At 39.6% G+C, this 20,695-nt stretch overlaps 1 protein-coding gene across 16 annotated transcripts in view; it reads left to right on the top strand.

Annotated features, from left to right (window-relative positions):
* The window catches only part of LOC111841957 (calcium-activated potassium channel subunit alpha-1a-like), a 167,197-nt gene that overhangs the window by 109,817 nt on the left and 36,685 nt on the right, over positions 1 to 20,695 (top strand). For 12 of the 16 annotated variants that reach the window (XM_072703946.1, XM_072703945.1, XM_072703959.1 and 9 more), the window contains exons 10-18: positions 2,060 to 2,170; positions 2,612 to 2,717; positions 3,450 to 3,532; positions 4,355 to 4,424; positions 4,574 to 4,729; positions 7,810 to 7,919; positions 8,076 to 8,144; positions 11,607 to 11,693; positions 12,576 to 12,652. In XM_072703946.1, coding sequence (XP_072560047.1) covers positions 2,060 to 2,170; positions 2,612 to 2,717; positions 3,450 to 3,532; positions 4,355 to 4,424; positions 4,574 to 4,729; positions 7,810 to 7,919; positions 8,076 to 8,144; positions 11,607 to 11,693; positions 12,576 to 12,652 — 869 coding nt within the window. Of the gene's footprint in view, positions 1 to 2,059; positions 2,171 to 2,611; positions 2,718 to 3,449; positions 3,533 to 4,354; positions 4,425 to 4,573; positions 4,730 to 7,809; positions 7,920 to 8,075; positions 8,145 to 11,606; positions 11,694 to 12,575; positions 12,653 to 16,923; positions 17,098 to 20,695 lie in introns of all 16 variants that reach the window. The other 4 variants (XM_072703952.1, XM_072703947.1, XM_072703958.1 and 1 more) reach the window with 1 other exon arrangement.

Raw genomic sequence — 20,695 nt, 5'->3', positions numbered from 1 at the left:
ATTTATCATCTGAAAACACAACGACACAGAAGACTGAGCCTGAAATAATGCTTATGGAACAAAGTTGAACGATTCCTTAATTTGGATATGATAGGAAAAAAGAAAATTAAAGAGCTCAGTATTCTAAATCCAATTGACCGTAGCAAAAATGTTGGGTTCTTTGTTTAGTTTGGCAGTGCATAGTAAACATGCAGCCCAGTTCATGGAGGGCAGATATAATTGGTAGTACGGTTGTGCATTGCTGGTAACGTGCAAACACAGGGACGATGTTTCGGCTTTGCAGCAGTAATGAATGTGTGAAAGGCAGCTATCGCATAATGCGGTCGTACAACGAGACACCGTTTAAAATCCGAATAATACATGCCGCGGAAGCATGCTACCTCTTACTGTGCGCCGGTACCAGGATTCAGCAGGTCATCAGTCACAGGAGCAGACTGTCTCGATACTGAAGCCAAACCGTCTGATAGCCATGGTCATTAAGTACTGGAATGTTTCAGGATAGACCCGCTGTATTGTTAAGTTCAACAGCCGACCATGTTTACCGTCTGAGTAGAAAGCAGCGACATCTCAGGTCTGGCTTGTTTCCTAATGATCAGCTCCTCTGCCAAAATGAACAACAAGCCCCCACTATGTTTTGACACGCACACCTGAGAGATCACAAACGCACTGTTACTGCCACAGTCTGTTAAAGCATTCTGTTCACTAGCAGTGCTGTCCATGTTTAGGTTGTGCTGTATGTTTCTGGACTATCTGGATGGCTGTTACTCCTGGACTTGTTTATCAATATCAGTGACGATTGTTTACCGGGACCCTGGAAATGGAGAAGTGTTCTCTAAACCAGAAATGCTAAATGTCAGTCATGTATTTGACTTTCACACACCACATTGACTAAGTAAGAAATATAAGCATTGTTTCTTGTCATGTTGGTTGACATGTTTTTAGCTGCTTTCAAAATTCAGCTTATTCTTGGCTGGTAATAATTCAGAATAAGAATTTTTCCTGCCTCTTTTTGAATAAAATAGTAGATGCAACGGCCTGGATGGCATGTCAGAGTGGACGCTTTCTTTGCAGGCCTGGCACTCTTTAGCTTCACTAAGTTTGGTTATTGGTGGTGAATAGAATGGGGGTTTCTGTGCAGACTGGCACAAACCCAGGTACTCATAGACTGCCTTTTGTGGTCCACTCCGAAGGCCGTGGCTAAGGGGTCTGTCCTCGCGTGAAACGAGAGCTGAGGATGTAATGATAGGATATTTGTGCTATGTAAGGTTAGGACCTGGACTGTAACCACGAAATATCCCAGAGCACTCGACGATTTTCTGAAGTCAGTGATTTGCTCCATTTGAGAAGGATAAGAAAAGTTCAGTCCTTCGAGGAAAATGTATCGGAGTTTGTTGTTTGGGTTTAATTTGTTTTTGTGTGGGGGAGGGGCGTGCATGGACAGCCAGCGGCACAGACAATTACGCTGAGTCTCAAAACCCAAGATGTCAGCATTTGCAAGTTTGTTATTCAGTCTGCCCCGATGTGTGGTGCATTGGGAAAGAGCAGAGTGCGATCAAACAGAGTTAAAGACACTTAAGCACGACATTCCAATTAGCGGAGCAATGGATTATGGTCTGCCTAGTGACTGAGGCTCTCTCACCCAAATTTTGCTGTTCGCATGTTCTCCTCATTAGACAAATGTTGAGAATCTACCGTAATTTGAAACGTCGGAATGGACGCATTTGGTTATATTGTGTTTTGCAGGGTTGGGAAGGGGGTCCATTTGACAGGCCAATATGATTTTTTTATGGTCTGACAGCAGTCAATTTTAAGATTAATGACCAGTGTTTCTATCTTAGAAGAGTCAAATTTATTTGCATATTCAATATCACCATAAAACTTCATTGATTAATGAAAGGTTTTAAAGAAAAAAATATATCAGTTGATATCCACCCAATAGCCGGAATTCACACGCTACTATCCATCATGTGCTGTGCTGTTAATACATGTTTTTAGCTTATAGAAGAGATGCATGACCTGTTTTCAATCTCTCATGATTATTCTTTTTTTCCCCTTTTAGACATATCGTGGTTTGTGGTCATATCACTCTTGAAAGTGTCTCCAATTTCTTGAAAGACTTCCTACACAAGGACAGGGATGATGTCAATGTAGAAATTGTTTTTCTCCATAAGTAAGTACAACAATTAAACAATGAAAAATAGTAACTGAAGATGTTCGGAGTGGCAGCCCATTGGTGCTGTGGTCAGTGCTGTAACCTCAAGCCACATGGGTTGTGGGTCTCAGTCTGACCGCACATCTGTGTGGGTGCCTGTTTATCGTTTCCAACATTTATGATTGCGGTGAAATTGTGACTTGACATTTCCACTTAAATGTGTCTGTCTGTCAAGGAACTGGCGTCTTGTCCGTGATGTACTGTACTATGCCCTAGGCCACCTCAACCATGCTGGGATTAGTGGTTATTGGAACTGGATTGATTGAGTTGTCAAAATTCAAAATAGTCAAAATCCAGAATTTACCATCATCTGTTTCATATTAAATGTACTTGCTTGGAAAAGTTATTGTTGCACTAAATGACTTTCTGTGTTTTCTTTTTCTTTTCCCATCATGACAGTATTGACCCTAATCTTGAGTTGGAAGCCTTATTTAAACGGCACTTCACTCAGGTGGAATTTTTTCAGGGATCGGTCCTCAGTCCAATTGATCTTGCCCGCGTAAAGGTATAGTCTTCCAAGCTGAATTGGCCGAATACATATAGTATACTGCTGTACAAAGGCAAAACAGTCTAACTGAATATTTTAGCAAACCTGAGTTATTACTGAAATGACGTCTCGTGCTCTATTTTACCTTGCGACAAAATATCTCCTACAATTGTTTACACAGTTTCAAGCTTAGATCTTACCTATCTGCATGTTCATTATACTGCTAAAATATTGCACACTTGCACATTTGTACTTGCATACTTGATGACATCCAGTATTGTCCATTTTACATACAAAGCTTTATGTACATATACTGTTGACTTTATTTGTTATTTAATTTTATTATCTTATTATTTGGTGTTCTAACATTGTACTACTCTATTCCGTCATTCTGTTTAAAATTTGTTGCATCAGCTGTCGGAGTCACAAAACACCTCTGTTACATGTGTTCCTCTGCATACTGTAATGACAATGTTGAATTGACTTGAATGAATCTTAGTTCAGCTGCGCTTTGTTCTGAAGAAAGTACTATCGTTTACCTACCTTCTAAGTATACTCTCCTTGAAGCCCCTTTTCTGTTTCAGTGTCAGTGGAGTTACTGTGTTATGCCTTTGTGGGGCAGTATAGCTACCAGGCATTTGCTGTTACATCCTTTCTATACGATAGATTCCTTGTAATGAATGTGCGTCCCACTGCTGTCTGTCATAACTTTCAGTGTCACTCACGCTTTCTTTGCTTTCTCTTGCTCAGATAGAGTCAGCGGACGCCTGCTTGATTATTGCTAACAAATACAGTGCAGATCCAGATCAAGAAGATGCCTCCAACATCATGAGGTGGGGACAGCTGCTCACATGCTTGTTCTCTTCAGCCTGTGGGAAGCCGGGGTTTCGCCTGCCTGCAACGTGGCTTCTTTTAGGATCCCCTTTTGGCTTTTTGCCACATGCACAACTTTTATGCGTCCATTACCTCTTTTATAAACTGTATTGAGAAAGTCAGGGGTGTGGGATCTGTCCAACTTCTAGCTAGAAATAGAATCCATCCCTTTAAATATACAGTGGTACCTCGGTCCTCGAACTTAATCCGTTCCGGACTCCGGATTGAATCCTAAAAAGTTCGAGTTCTGAACGAATTTTTCCCATAAGAAATAATGGAAAACCAATTAATTGGTTCTCGGTCCCCCAAAATTACATCTAAATATGTTTTTTTTTTTTTTTTTAGCATTTAAACACAAAATGAACAGGATAAAACAAGAAGTGCATTTTTTTCTTAATGGCTTCCAAAACGATAAAGATCTTATCCCAACATTACCCCTGTCCTGCCCCGATCGTCCGCTCCTTCCGTGTGCCACGCCCCGTCGTTAACCACACATAGGGGCCTGCTGGATGTTTGCATGCACTGATAATTGACTTCGAAGCTAATGCTAAAAAACATCGTACGTTCCTGTACACACTGATTCTTGTTTCTTAATGCCCCAAAAGAAATAATTGGCTAAAGTTACCTCTAAAATAGATGAGGAATGAAAATGTGTGCTCTTATACATATTTTATGCATATTTTATTTATTTATTTCTGACAACAGCTTTGGGGGTCTGGCTGATTCTGGATACACTCCGTTTACTTTGGATTTTAAAATGTGCTTAATTTCTAAACTTACAGAGTTATCTCTATCAAGAACTATCATCCAAAAATACGAATTATCACGCAAATGCTGCAGTATCACAACAAGGTAAGAAGACACCTCACCAGTGCTATTGGCATATTCCTTTGCGGCGTTGTGTCGTTTGGTAGTGACAGTCGTTCTGAGGAACAGTGACATGCAACATGTTTCTCTGTCAAAGATGAGTGTTTGACATTTTTCCTGCTCTGCGACTTCAGGCCCATCTGTTAAACATTCCGAGCTGGAACTGGAAAGAAGGAGATGATGCGATTTGCCTTGCAGAACTGAAGCTGGGTTTCATTGCCCAAAGTTGCCTGGCCCAAGGTCTTTCAACCATGCTTGCCAACCTTTTCTCCATGAGGTCAGCCATCCAGGTACTGTCGTCTGTTTAGAACTTTGCCGTTAGGTTTCGATAAAGTGCTAGACAAACTGAGTGCTGAGTGCAGTGTAATATTTAATTTACTAAGAAGTTGTTGCCCATTACTCAGCTAGCCTGTTAACACACAGTTACTCAAACAGTATTTGACAGAATAGTCCCCTGTAAATCACGATCTGGACCTATACAATCATCTATACCACATGAATGTCCTTGGGCAGCAATTTTGTCATTATTATGGAGTCATTTATGCTTTTTTTCAGCACCACCAAAGAAGACAGAAATTAGTGGTCTGACTCGTAACATTAACCATTCCATGGTTCTCTAACGTAGCTGTGCAATTTGAACCATGTCTCCATTTTATAGCCATAAACCGGCATCAAAACCCGAATGGTATTTTTAGCACATAGCGTGAATGGCCTGATCATATTCTCCAATGAGAAACAGCTGCGAGTTAACCCTCTGTTTCTGATAAGGACTTTACATGAATAGAAAAAGAAAAGTGTGTTTTCCGAAAATGAATTTCCTAGTCTTGTGGTTAAAATGAATATCTTCATTTTTTTTCCTCCGGTCAGTTGTCTGGTCAGTCTTGCTGCACACCAAACAATTGAGATGAGTGCATTTTACTTCTGAGTGTTTCCAGAGCTACGGGATTTGACTTAGGAGACAAACATGGGAAACAAAAACACAACGTGTAGTTAAATCGACAGAATTGGTGATGCGCGTCCTGCTGGTGTACAGTATCCCTGCCGAAGAGCAATTAAATAACGGAATTCTCTTGTGTTTCTAGTTTGTATTTTCTACTTTGTAATTCTGTCTGTGTTATTTATTTTTTGGAGCAGTTTTTAGAGCAGAAAGTTGTGTATGTGGACATAATAATAGTAATGTGATGGTTTTGGAGGATTTGTAACTTTAAGATTGTTGGTTCAAATCCTTATACGGCATTCCATGTTCCAGCCTTGAGTAAGGTACTTAGGCTGATTTGCTTCAGTAAAATAATTTAAACCGGTAAATGAAGTAACTCTGAATCAAAAATATCATAAAGTATGTATGTATTGCTTTACTAATGGCCCTTAGGAGCAAAATGGAAATATGACTGTAAATGCACCTATTTCTAATTTTGAGCACAATATCGGGCTGCAATCTTGAATTGGTTTTGGTCCAAGTGAATTAGAAGAGGCTCAAAACAATGTGAAGGAAATAGCGTCCCCGATTCAATCAGACTGAGAACTGTGATTTATTCAGTCTGTAAGGGCAATCTGTAATTTAAAACAAACAGAAAACCAAAATGATATATCTGAGGCATTCTAGTTTGGGTTTTATAGTACATGTGGAATCTTTTATTTTCCTTTTGGCAAGAAATGAAACAGATTTTACGAAGCCAGAAGAAATTACAGCTTTTGAGCGTCATAAAAATATATGCTGTAATGAGACATTTAAAAGTGTTGCAATGACTGATTTTTTTTGAGCAATTAAAAAGTTCTGTTATTATCATGTCTTCTCCTCACTATTTTCAGGGAGAATTAATCTGTCCCAGTTGTTGACAGAGGCTCTTGGTCAGAATTACCAGTCTTACCGTAATTGAAGGAATCGGAACTGTTGATATTTTAGATATCATGCCAGTCGTTTGACATCAAGGCCTACTTATGCGTGTTTAGCCTTAGTGATAGGAGGGATAGCGAAACAAGTAAGTGTGCATTGCACTCATGTCATGAGAAGCGAGACGTGTCACGTATTCTCCCGGAGAGGAGCTATTCCAACTGCCTTTTGTGGTTAGCTAGGACGGGTTTATCGGTAACGGAGGAGGCAATAATATGAAGAAATGGCCCTATGGCCCTGGATCATGCCAATAGCATTGAAGGACTAGCGACAACAAAAAGATAGGAAAGATACTATTAGTCACAGAGCCAGCTCTGTAAATGACAGTTTTGTACCACATAATTGCCTTTTGCTGTTTAGCTGTGTTGTCATTACTTTTTCTATGTACTAAATAAAACATACGTGTATTTTTGATGTGTTGAATGCTGGATGCATGAATCTAAAAGTGCAATCTCAATATGGGAGATAGGATTTAGTCTTTGAATTTGGGGGGGGGACAGAATCTGTCAGGGTTATAACACAATTTCTGATTTTATCTTTAGAACAGATTAAGTTCATGAAGTAATTTGTAAAAGCGTGAAAATAAAAATATGATAAAAGATTAGGCATGAGCGTCTCTTGTGGGATCACCTCTGCTGAGGAGCTGAAGGAAGTAATGGTTAGGAAGGACCGTGATGGCAGAGTCTGACTGGAGAATTTAGATTCGTCCTGACAGCCCATACACATTCGTACAGCGTAATTTAGGAAGCTAAGATGGATAAAAAAAATAAAATTAAAAAAAAAATGGTTTCCTTAGCTGTAAATGACAAGGCACTTCTATTAGTGCACTCTCAAGATGCTTGGGGGAAGGGGTGTGCTTGCTTGCTTGTACGCAATTGCTTTTATTCCAGACGAAACGAGCGGCCTTCCTTAGGAGTTCAAGTGTGTCTGTAATGGGGTACTTCTGAAACGCGTTTTTAAGCGGAGCTGTCAGTGTGCGGATGAGTCCCGGCGCTGTTATGGAAGTTAATGGGGTTTCTGCTTATCAAGACATTTCATTTCCTGCTCCAGGGGTACAGAATTTGAGGATATGAACTGGCATCACCTCCAAATGCAATTAAACCACAACGCCATATTCAAACAGCCTGTATTCCCCCCCCCCCCCTTACGACGCAGTAGTAATAGTTTGACGTTGCCAGAGAATGAAGATTCTGTTATACTTTATTGTGAGTTGCTCTCGGTTTAATCAGAAAACTTAGCATGTCTCAATGCTAGCCTTTTTAGGGTTCGTCCTGAATAGATACTGATTTTTTTTGACTGTTACCTCTTTCTGCAGTTTTTGTTTAAGTTTTTATAATACAAACAATCGGTATTTCTATACAAGAAAAACACCTCTGTCATGCACTAATGACGTTTGATGGAACTAGCACTAAGCATATCGATCACAGTGCTAATGTGTGGCAAAACGGTAACATTCTTGTTTTTTAAATTCATCTCTAGCTTGATGAGGAAACATGGCAGAAGTACTATCTGGAAGGGGTGTCCAGCGAAATGTACACTGAGTATCTGTCACCTGCCTTTGTGGGTCTGACTTTTCCTACGGTTTGTGAGTAAGTGCTGTTTTCTGATTCCTTTAGCTTCTCTTTATCGAAAAAAGTGTTATTCTTAGTCACATGAGTAATAACAGTAATAATCATGGTATGGAAAGGGAGTGCACATAATTTAACTAAATGTTTTAAAATGTGTCTTGTTTTGTCTTTTTGTAGACTATGTTATGTGAAGCTGCAGCTGTTGTTGTTAGCTATCGAATACAAGAATGATCAAGGAGAAAGCAGGTACGCTTTATTAAACCTTTTTTTTAAGGTTTAATCTCCCCCCTCCCCCATGTGCTTATGGTCAAGTTATTTAATGTTTTTGGGACAAGTTTAAATAACAATAAGTTCATTATAGTATGTAATATTTCTTCTGATGCTTTATTATTGCTTAAGATTCCTGTTTAAATAAGATTTGATACACAAAAATCATGTCTTTTAATTTTGGAATTAATAAAGGAACTATATACTTTAATTATCTAAATGGGATATTTATTAAACACTTTAGTGTTGTTCTGGTGACCAAGTCACGTGATGTCATGTGTTCATCTATCCTGGCTGCCTGTGAATGCAGTGTTGTCTTGTACTTTCTGCTGTAAGTTGTGCTAAACGCTACAGGTACATCTGTCGGGACCTTTCCTTTAATTCATTGGGTCTTTAGATTTACAGTATAAGCAAAACTCCTTTTCAGCAGACTACTTGAAATGTCCAGGGTTGAATGCCGTCTTGGAGTGTTTACAGACATTCGGCTTAGCCAAAGAACCGTGCTTCCAATGGCTGGCTGCCCACATGACTACATGTAGAGGGCGTATTTCCCGTCAATTTGAAAATGGTTCTAAGTTTATTTTTCTTAACTTTGATTTTCTAAATGTAGGAACGGGCTGCTTCCTTGAATATGCACTTAAGATCTTCCTGTTTTAGAATACCATTTTCCATATTAATGCAGTGAATTTTAATGCACCGTGGACTTTCTGTGTTTCATCTTCGTCTACTAAAACTTATGTATGTAAACTCTGTATGTATAACTATTTTCCTTTATTTATTTATTTTATTAAAACACGCACTGATCTCGATGATTTTAGTTTTTGTGAGCTGACAAACTGCAATCCTGTTGGCTCTAATTATTAAACAACGGCAAAACCTTCAGTTGGCCCGCTTTCATTCACTTAATAAGCTGATACATTCTTTTCATACTTGTCCACAATGGAGAGACATGTGTCTTCTCTTACTTTGAATAAATCTGTATTTTGATTGGAAATGTTTTTCTTGTTGTTTGCAGAAGCCCAAAGCGGTACAGCTTCTCCATAACCTTACAAAGTTCAGGCCCACCTCCTCTACTTTAGATCCTTCAACCTCATTCTATAATCCAGGATTTTCCTGCCAGGCCCTTGTTAATTATTCACATTTCGTTTTTTTGTATATATTTTTGTTTTATTGTGATCATTGTGCCTAAAGCACTAACTTCTTTGCAGGCTGAGAAATAGAATAGTCTGTTTACTTTTCTTGTTTTCTGTCGGCATACCCTGATAACACCTCTTAATTTTTTTAAATTCCTTTTTAGCTTCTTTGGTCCTGTAAATTTGTCTGTTGTTTGTTCAGTAACTTGACGTCAGCCACTCACCACTCTTCAATGTTTATCAGTTGTTAATGTACCTATTATTTTTCCAAAAAAGATTTTATGTAGTTTTGTGTCCTCTCTAGCGAAAAATAAAAATCACATTGTGTACATCTAGTAAAAATTTAACATATCAAAGCCAAAAAAACTAAAATTTTTAAAGTGAAAAATGGAAAACCTGAAAGTGCTACCTTTGAAACACGTTATTGGTTCTAGTGCCATGTTAACAGATGTTAACTATATAAAAGTTCTGTTCAGTTTATATTACTAAACCATATTTATTTTGGCCTTTATTGCATAAACTCTTTCTACTTTTTCATATCATGTTCCATATATTAGAGGATATTGAATGGGTATGAATGTATTAGCTGTTTGAATTGTCTTCGGAAAGTCTGAGGACCATCAGGGTTCCATTTCTCACGACAGGACTTGCATAAAAGTCTTTCATTTTCACTCCTGCAGTTCATTACAAACTTATTCCATGTGTCAGTGTCCCTCAGGCTGAAACCCAGAGCTTATGTGCTGCTGAATTGCTATTCCTAAAGCATTGTCACTTCCTGTCAGTTTGGTGTGTTATGATCCAACTGCAGAGAAGTTACTGCAGCTCTTAGCTTCCACGTCCTTTGCAGTAATCCTCACCAAGGCCTGTTATTTTAATACTGTTGGTAGCAACATGCTTAAATATATTGTGCTTGTGGTACGATTTGTTTCCCACAATATGAGGTTTTGAAATATTACGGAAGCAACCTTTATTGCCAATTTTTAAAAAGTAGTCTAAATAATCTGCAGCCTAAAATGAGAAAAATCTCATATTTGGGGAACATTAACATTATCGTGCTTCTTAGAGCGTTGCTTGTGTTTAAATGCATTTGTTTGATTAGGAATGCTTGTGTCCTGCAGCCCTACACTGGCTTTTGCACAGTCCAGCTCAGGCGAAAGCTTAGAAATGGCCTTTGTTGCGTGTGGGAGCCTCTATCTAAGTCTCCCATGTTTGCCTTTTATAGCGCAGGCTTGGTGCGGTGTCTCGTTTCGGTGTCCTGGCAGTAGTGCGACAGACGTGATACACTGACCAGTCCGTGAACCTGTGAATGATGTATCGCTTTCGTCTAGGCTTATTCGTCTCGACTATCGGCTGTTTCCTCCATCGGCTGTCACAGTATCCATGGGATACTCATCATTTGATGAGTCACGTTCATCGGCAACCATCAATGAGCATTCTTGTGTTGTAATGAACAGTCTAATTAATGGGGAATGATACAGGATTTCAAAGTGGGCTTTTTTTTTAGTTTATTTATAAACTAATTGGCCTAGAGTGCTGAGTTTTATGTTGTACACAGAGGAGAGATCCTTTATTAAATGCAATAATAATTCAGATGAAGTGGCGATTCAGTGATTTCTAAAACCCAGAGTAAAGTATAATCCAGTTTGTGTTATAGCGCACATTGCTGTGTTTTCTTACCAAAACACTGAAAATTGCCTTCATCTAATAGCGATGTGCATTCTGTAAACACAGAAGGAAAAGAACATCAACTGTAATACTAATAATACTGTAAGTACATTGTATCAAGGAGCACTCAGAGAGTGCCTTCGTTGCGTGTTTGGGAATCAGGAGGTCCGTTCATTCCCGTGCATCTCATCAAATGCTAATCCAAGAACATTTTTATTTTAAGCTCTGTTGTCCTGTTAGGTTTGTGTGGGAGGTTGCTGCGAGTTAAAGCCCACCTTGACTGCAGTTGTAGCCATGCTTTTAGGGATATTTAAAAAGGCAGCCCAACAGGTGTGCACCATGCTTGCTTGTCTGCTTCTCAGTTGTAAGCCGTGTTAACACACAGTGCCTCCACAGTGATCCGGGGTGATGGAGTCTGCATTAAAAAGCTTCATCCCAGCAATACTGTGCATATATTAATGTGCTGTATTGAAGTTAGAGTCTGATTACAGCAAATCAGTGGATTAAGGCATCTCCGTACTCCTGTTCTTTCATTCCTCTGTGTGTACCATTCCTCTTGATTAGATCGCTTTAAATGTACCTGCAATAAATTATCCTGTAAGTTGACATTTTGATTTTATTTTTGTGTTTTTTTTCCGGGCAGAATCATTATCAACCCTGGGAACCAGTTAAAGCTGATAGACGGCACCTTGGGATTCTTTATCGCTAATGACGCTAAAGAAGTAAAGAGGTAACAAGTCCTGTGTTTGAAGTGATATGCGCCGTTCGAAATGATGGTTTCTGCTCAGAATTCCAGGAAGGTATTTTGGTGCGGTTTCCATTTTTGTCACGCTTCCATTGGGTATTTTCAGTGTATTGTCTGATCCCATTGATGAGAGAAGTCATAGCGTAAAGTATGGCGTTATATTGTTGTAATTTAGCTATACACTAGTATTGTACAATTCTTTGGATTCTGTAACTCAATTCTCATTTTCATGAGGATTTCTTGAGGCACTCAATTATATGTTGGAGAAAAAATATATGCAGTTTGTACAGAAGCAAGCCTGAAAGGAGTACTGAAATGATTTTTTGCAAAGTTCTGGGACCCCTGACAATGTCACCTTGTGCCCCCCCTGACAAAATGTCACCTTGTGCCCCAACCCCCCCCCCCCAAACTGCAGTATAATTTTACGTGTTCAAGTTATAAAGTGCTGGGCTTTCTGAGTCTGCCAGGGTATCCATGCTCTTCCAACACCTCTTATATATATAGTTGACAAATTCAGTTAAATTATTATAGGAATATGTAGGTATGTTCATAAAATATATATATACACACACTCACACACACACACACTCTATATCAGGGCTATTCAAATCAGGACCTCGATTCCAAATCCAGGCCTTGTTTTCAGTTCTCCCAGGTAGTTAGTTTAATAATTACTGATTCTGATTGGTCAGAGGCTTCACACCTGGCTCACAGGTAAAGAAAGGCTGGAAAACCAGCAGTGCTCGGACCTCGAGGACCGTGATTTGAATAACAGGGCTCTATATACTGTATATCCCATTAAACATCTGCTTCAGGACATCTCCTTGTATTTAGATCAGGAAGCAGTTTTTTCCCTTGTTTCTTTAGGGCATTTTTCTACTGCAAAGCTTGTCATGATGACATCACTGATCTAAAAAGGATTAAAAAGTGTGGCTGCAAGCGAGGTAAGTACACAAGTCCTACACTGAATCAGTTTTGCTAATCCACAGATTTAAAGTATTTCATGTATTTAATGCAAAACTACTGTAAAAAATATGGTCAGCTGTTTTGTGAATTTTCCCGCAGCTGGTAATTGTGTATTTAAACATGCCGTGTGTTTTTGTGATGACACAAACTGGGCAGAAAAATGTTTTCCTTTCTGTTTTATTATTTCACAGTGCTCATTGTAAAATTGTCATTTAGTTCAGGTCACCTTGTTTATATTACTGCTGTGATATCAGATGGGAAAAACCATAATTGGAATAAATGCAGAAATGGGCCATAAAATAAAATAAGCAGGCTGTAAAAAGGCAGCCTTCTCGGAAGCCTGAAAGGATTAGGAAGCCCTACATGCTAACTGTAAAATGTGAGAGACCGAGAGAGAGAGAGAGAGAGAGAGTGTGGGGGAGGCTTTTGAGAGGCGAGCGAAGCAGCGGTGCACATCAGCATGTTAATGATGCCGCGTCAAACAGACGTGAAATGGAATGACATGATTAGCGAGCCCAAAGAAGGCGCCTGTCACGGCCCTGAAGGCTCCTCTTTGAAAACGGCAGTGCTAATGTTCCCAGTCAGGTGGAAAAACAAAGGCGAGTCGCCCCCTCGGAATCCCGCCTTCCAGACCCGCTAAATTGCAGGCCAGGCACCCCATTGGCCTTATCATTTTACCAATAATATCAGCCGTGTTAACACCAAACCCTCCCCTCCTCTGTAGCGGGGATACGGCAACCTGCGATGCAACTCTGCAGGCCCATGGAAGCTGCTTAGCCATAAATGCGTCAGACGATGCGCGCACGTTAATTTCGCATAGCGCTGCCATCGTAGACGGTTTGAAATAGGATTTTGAAGTTCCTGCACATAGAAACTCTGATTATTTGGGTGTGCTTCAGCTACTAGATAAAGATAAACCCTAAATATCAAACTTAGTATCAATTCATATATTATCTTGCACATACCTCTGCCCTAGTAGCTATGCTGAGGGTAATCTCGTTTACATGCAGATATTAGCAACGAATATTATCAATGAAACCCTGAGATTATTCATAATCCCAGATGTATTTTGCCAGTTGATATTCATATGTTGCTTTTTAACTTCATGTTGGTTAAAAATTTGGAAGTGGTATCAAGTCCATTACTGTTATAGCAAATTGTCCTTTATGACCATTGACTTTGTTGATGTATTTTTTCCTTGCTGCCTTGGAATGCGAACATTTATTTTAACTGCTCACTGATAGTGATATATTGTGAGTAAAAACAGGTTCACTTTCGCCAAGAGTTCAAATGTCTTTTTTTTTTCAACAGATAGCTTTTTTTTTTTATAGCTTTTTTTTCTTTTGAATATATGTTGCATGCACCAGTGTAGCAAATGCATCCTCCCTCGCTTCTCATCTCTTTATGCTCTTCTCAGATCAGAAAATGATTCAGTGGAAGAAAAGCAAACAAGCCTATTCATTAGGAGCCCAAAATGTGACTGGGAATGTTGAAACACGGTAGTAGTGTAACGCCTTACCAAAGATGGTGTATTTTCTCGTAAGCAAGGGTAACAACTGTGCTTGGAGCAGTTTTTTTTCTTTTCAATTCCCCATGGAACCAGGATACCAACAGGTTTTTTACCCATTTAAAGCCTACAAGCCTAAAAACCATGTTACCGCTGCTCCTCATAAATTCTAACCCCTTAGATGCATGGAAAAAGCAGACAGGCTAAATCTAAATGTCAGACATACAGATTGATATTGGTAACATTAGTCATGGACTTAAGTGAGCCAAGAAAGCGAACGAAAGGAAACGCGGTCCCGCTTCGATTCGTCTGCCTGCTGTCAGAAACGATTTCGCATGCCGCTGTATTTTCAGAAAGGCGGAAAGTATTCTGTGGGAAGTTCTTCAGATTCTTAAACTTAATGAGCAGCGTCGCCTAAACACAATCAAAACAATCTGGTCCTCCGCTTCTGCGTCCTGGCTGTGCTCGTCATGGCATTTACGCACAGCCCCTTTCTCGTATTTAGCAATCATCACTACTTGGCAAATCGAAATGACATTGTCCCCGTTTCAATCCTTGTTGGTAGTGCAACCCCCCCCCCCCTTTTTGACTCACCGCCCCCATGAACAGTGTAGCTTTAAGATGATCTCATGCCATCGGATTAGCTGCTGTATGGCATGTTGCCACCAGATGTCCTCCTAGATCTATTCTAAGCTTGAATGTGTTCTGAATGGAGCACTGAGCTGCTCAAAGACCTGTTTGTGGTATGTAATCAGCAGTCTGGTATTCATTTAATAATTAAGAGTTATTTCTTCTGTTTCTGTTCATTTTTAGTAACATTTAACTGACAAACAACATATCATGCAGACAAATAGCACAATAATAATTCTTTAAATATTTACCTAAGAGAAATTATGTATTGTGCATATTAAAGCAATTATATATGTGGGCAATTAATATATTATTATATATAAATTAATAGTTACAGTCTTAAATTTCTGAGACATAGTGTTCAATTGTTTTTTTTTTAATTGCCCATGTTCTCTTTTTTTCAGTTATTTACGGATTTGAAACATTTGAAAGTATGAATTAAATGAATGATGATTTTATGTATAATACTGCTGATGGCATTCCCTTTAAACAAGGATACCCTTTACTTTTGAGAGTTCAGCGCTGGGTTGCATGTGACATCATCTCAGTGACAAACAGTCATCCAGTCTCGTGTGCCATTTCCCGACATGTGTCTCTGACTGGCATTCCGACACGCTGTGCTGTACAAGGGCTGCCGAAAGAAAACTATGACGTAATGGATTTAAGCATGACTCTGAAATGACACACCTCTCCCTGCTCTTTGTTACTCCTGAAAAAAACTTGATTTTTTTCCTTTATTAATAAGATTAAATGCAAATCTCTGCATGTTTATTACTACTAATTGAACTGAAATATGATGCATGACTTTATATGAACAACAGTCCCTTTTTTAAAATAACGTCTTGTGCTGTATTCTCTCTCGAGATGGGTTCTTAAATTGGCCACTTAATCTGGGTTTATTTCCACAAATGAAATTCAGAAAGCTCTTTTCCCCCACAGATTGCATTTTGTGCCAGACTCGATTATGGTCGGTTTGCAAATCGGCACCATGAGAATTAAAACCAGAGACTGTTACTCCCAAGAATCATTGTAGTCTGTCGCCATGCCATTTACCATGGTGGAATATATGTCCGTCTCCCTCTCCCGCTTTTTCTTCCCTCTTTCCCCTCTCTGATGCCAAAGAACAAATCAACTTATACATCCTATATGCAGTTTTATTTTATTAAAAGCACCACTTATGTATTGAATTTGCAAGGCTACAGACGTGCATCAGAACATTATCTGCGACGACTGTAGACTTGTAATTGCACTTACCGAATGCACTGCTTTCATATATTTTTTAAAAATGTGACTCTTTCTGATGGATGTCAAAAATTTCCGTAACTTTCTGTCACTTTCCTTAATCATAGTGCTGTGGAGTATGATACTACAAGCACAGCCAGATAGATGTGGTGCCCATTTGCTTGCTGATGCATTTTAAAGTGGGGGCTGTTGTGTGTGGTAATGTTTAGTTTAGAATGGAATGTGTAGTTCCTTTGCCCGGACCCTGGCCTTGGCCTGCTGCTGCATGGTTGACACAGGTACGTGCTCCAGATCAGATGCCAATGGGGGAAACATGGAGTCGTGGGAGAGCGGCTGGCACTGGGCTCTGCTGATGAAGACATCATCCATCCATTCCCTGGAATGCTCCCTTCCAATCTCATGTTTTGCCTCTTAAATTCTTATATTTAACTCAAACGGCCTTAGAAAACAGAAACAAAAAAGTTGACCCTGGAGATCTCAATTCCCACACATTTTGAGGTGCCAACAAGATTTAACGAGTGCAGAGTGTGACTTTGCAAAATCGATTAACTACAGTATGCTTCAAAATTAATGGCCCTAAATTTTTTTCTGTTGTGATCTGTAACCTTTGAACCAACACATATATTCAAATTTAATCTGGCATGTTGTATATTTGGAACCTGAAAAACAGTTATTTATCCCATTTTCGGATTTTGCATTTGTAAAGGGCATTGTACTGATGCCATCTCCCTATAAGGGTCACGACTGAGAAATAGTTTCTAAGGTCTACACTTTTCCCCAATGAAGTAACCTTCCAACTTCCCTGGTTACGTATGACCTTTCCATTAACCTGCTGCTTTTCCTTTCCTCTCATCCAAAACATGACTGTAGCCAAGATGTCCGTCTACAAAAGAATGAAACTGGCATGTTGTTTTGATTGCGGACGCTCTGAGCGTGACTGCTCTTGCATGTCAGGCAGTGTACGTAGTAACATGGACACCCTTCAGAGAACCTTCCCAGTTTCTTCTGTCTCTGTTAATGATTGCTCAACTGATTTACGTGCCTGTAAGTTTGAACACCAGCACACGCTGTTCCATGTTTGTGACGTGTGCTCTGTACGTGTGACGTTCTCCATGTGCCGTGTTGTTTGTCGTAATTCCATAGATTATGTTAATGTGGCAGTTTGAAATGGTTTATTTCTATCCTTATTATCGTCGGTGTTAGTTTTGTTGATTATTATTAGCTTGGTTTTTCCCGTGGTGTTGCTTTTTCGTGTTGAGTAGGTTGTTTTAGACTTTGTGGTAGAGCATGCTCTTTTAGTACAGCATGTGAATTGCTAGTGTTTTGTTCAAGTTGGTGTCCAGTGTATATACTGTATATATTTTTTTAATAGTTTTTTCCTAAATGCTGAAAAATGTTACTGTGAAAAGAAAAGCTGTTTTGTTCGACAGGGCCCCGTGCATTTATTTAATTCATTCATTTGCTTTACAGGTTTTAAAAATTAAGACGTTTTCAGTTTTATCGCTAGTGAATAAATTGATACCGAATTACTGAATTAGCTGTAAAGGGATTAATACTTTATTGGCTATGTGTCTGATTTCTATATAATGTTATTTCTGTTCATTGTGTTTTGAGTTGTTTGGGTAGGAGATTTAAGTGATCCACTCAACCAGAGATTTACTGATTTCCTCTCGACTCAGTGACGGTTTGCGAGGTATAGTTTTCTGTCGTTGTTGTGCTGTGACACTAAGTTTTTGTTCAATTTTGACAGGTTAGACTATATAGCGAGTATAGTCGTGAAGAACGTACTTCTGTCTGTGGTACCTGTGTATTATTTTTTGGATTTTAGCTGCAATTTAGTTCTGTTTCAGCCTCTCGGACTGTCTACAGGCATCCCTTAAAGTCCACTAAGATACTACAAAGGGAGGCTGTGTGCTTCTCTGGCACAGTGTGCTAGGCAGGCAGGTTCCTGTTCCTGTTTTTTGCCCCTGTTGCTGGTCTCGTGGCACAGTGTGCTAGGCAGGCAGGTTCCTGTTCCTGTTTTTTGCCCCTGTTGCTGGTCTCGTGGCACAGTGTGCTAGGCAGGCAGGTTCCTGTTCCTGTTTTTTGCCCCTGTTGCTGGTCTCGTGGCACAGTGTGCTAGGCAGGCAGGTTCCTGTTCCTGTTTTTTGCCCCTGTTGCTGGTCTCGTGGCACAGTGCAGGGGAGCTTGTACCGATCGGAGGACCAGTGCATCTCTCACTGCTGCCAAACCGCTTCCTGCAGGATCCTGACAGGTCTGTAGGGGGCACTTATGCAGTAGCCAGTAGCAGTAACCTAGCCACTTAAAAGCCTTCCATTGTTACATGGGCTTTATGTGACTTGGTATCTGTACTTCAGAACATTTAACAAGTGTAGTTAACCAGGTTCGCAATATTTGTAGGTATTTCTGTGGCTGTACTGTAACTCCAAGGAAATTAGAGTGTTCTAATGTAATTCTTAATATTTTATTTACATATTAAAATTTAGCATTTCATTTTAATACTTTCTCCTAAAACCCTATGAGGCTGTAAATGTTTGCGTGGGAAAATTGACTAATTATATGGTAAAATGTACTTATTGCAGTCTGGAGTTTATAGAGGTTTTATGAAATCAGTTTAGTGTGGATAGTATGGACTTTTGGTGATCTTTTTCCACGCGTGAACTCAGCGTGTTTTTCGGTGAGTATCCTTAAGTGAGTGTCTTTCTATAGACCTCTGTAGGACTGTCTTCCGTCCATTCCGAATCACAATCTGTTGGATATCGCTGGATTCTCTGATGTGTGCTAATGCATTGGTGGTCTATACAGGCATGCATATTTTCAGGAAAAAATATAGTTGGTAAAACTTGACCTTGTTCTTATTTAGTGATTTCCCCCACCTGTTTTTATGTAAGTTTGTAATACCTATTTCAGTTGATAGGTTGTAGGAAAATATACAGCATACTATAAGTTTTGTGACAGTGGGATTCCTTTTCATTAGTAAAAATGGATCCATTTGCCGGTGCGGAGAAATATGTACTGCCTGTACACCAAGTCTTTCATTTCCCTCCTGTGTGATATTGCTGTGTTGGCAAAGACCAGTTAGTATCAATTCTGGCTTTGTGTATGTGTACCGTGGTCCCTCTTTCCCACAATACACTGTGTTAGCATGACGCAATGATGTCACAATTAGGCAGCATAATGCTGAATGTGTAATGTAACTTAAATGATCGAAAGTGATGCTGCGCGAATTCTCTTTAAAAAGCAAAAATCGAACTTGGATTTGCGTATCGTCCCAAAGAACTATGAGTCCTTTTGTTATCATATAGTTTTCAAGATGTCAAGAAATTACTCGCAGAGTTCGTAGGATATATTTATAATACATTTTAAGACATCCGTGCTGCTACATCTCTTGTTGCCTTGAATTTGTTTTTTTTTTAAGTTAAATTTTACAACAAAGAAACATAAAATGACAGAATCCTTCCAATGCATGTTGTTGCATCGTTGGAGCTTTATGGCTTCATTGGTCTATTTGTTTGAAAATGGCATCAGAACATGATAGTTTTCATAGCCTTTTCTTTCTTCATTCTTAATTCATATATCCTTTATATATTAATCTTAATCAAATTGAAGTTTAGCTTAAAAGTCGATGCCCGTCCGGGCTGTAGATGCTGTCCGTGTGCCTTTTTATTGAGCCTCGAGTATTAGGAGGTGATATTGCATCACAAGCCTATTCTATTTACATCCACGGTCCCCATATTTATTTATTTATTTTCCCGATGTCCGGAGAATCGTCGCTGTCGTCTCTTCTGGCATCAGACTATCGAGGCGCACGGACCGAACAGTAGGCATCTTTTCGGGGGAGAGCAGGTCAGAAGTTACAGCTGTAAAGGCGTCACTCTCCTGCGGTATTTTTCCCGGGCCCATGCGGGTGAAAGTGGCACGGGCGCTCTCTCTGTATGACGGGAACAGACTCGTAAAGATGGTGTCTGCCTGCTGCGGCCCGGATCGAGCAAGGGGCCTTATGCAGGGTGACACAGAAATTATGTTTGCATTTTCATTTCTTGAGTGCTACGGGTTGTCATGAAACTCAACCTGACAGTTCCTTACCACCAGGCAGCGGAGTGTCCCGCATTCCTCCTCGGTGTAGGACAGATGCTAGCCAGTTAGTCCTCTGACTCCTCTTGCGTCGACCGATCACATGCGACAGATGCCAGGGCCAGCATGGTTCCAAGTTGAACATTACAGTCACAGCGCTGCCTTGAGCCCAAACTGTGACCTTTATTGTCTGAAATCGTATCAGAAAAAGTACTAATGAATGGCTGGACTTTTGATCCCCAGTGGTCTTGCAGTGAATTTCACGGCACTGGTCTCTCGCCTTCCAGTTCACCTGTGCCAGGAGCTTTGCTTATATTTGCACAGAAGCCCAGTAAACATGTGTCCTCTCATTATAAGACAGTCTGATTCTTAGGATTACTATACAAACCATACATATGGGAAAATATTTGGATCTTCATTTCAGATTTTTTAATGCTTTGAAATAGTATCACATACATATTATTGTTGTTGTATCTGCTGTTTTTTTTATTTATTCTTTTACACGCTACTCTCAAACTTAAGAGATAATTACAGAAAATTACATTTACACAACCGTATGGTTCATGGC

This window comes from Paramormyrops kingsleyae, chromosome 20, assembly GCF_048594095.1.
Source record: "Paramormyrops kingsleyae isolate MSU_618 chromosome 20, PKINGS_0.4, whole genome shotgun sequence".
NCBI classification, from domain to species: domain Eukaryota; kingdom Metazoa; phylum Chordata; class Actinopteri; order Osteoglossiformes; family Mormyridae; genus Paramormyrops; species Paramormyrops kingsleyae.
The sequence above is the reverse complement of the archived record's forward strand: the minus strand, read 5'-3'. Positions and strand labels throughout refer to the sequence as shown.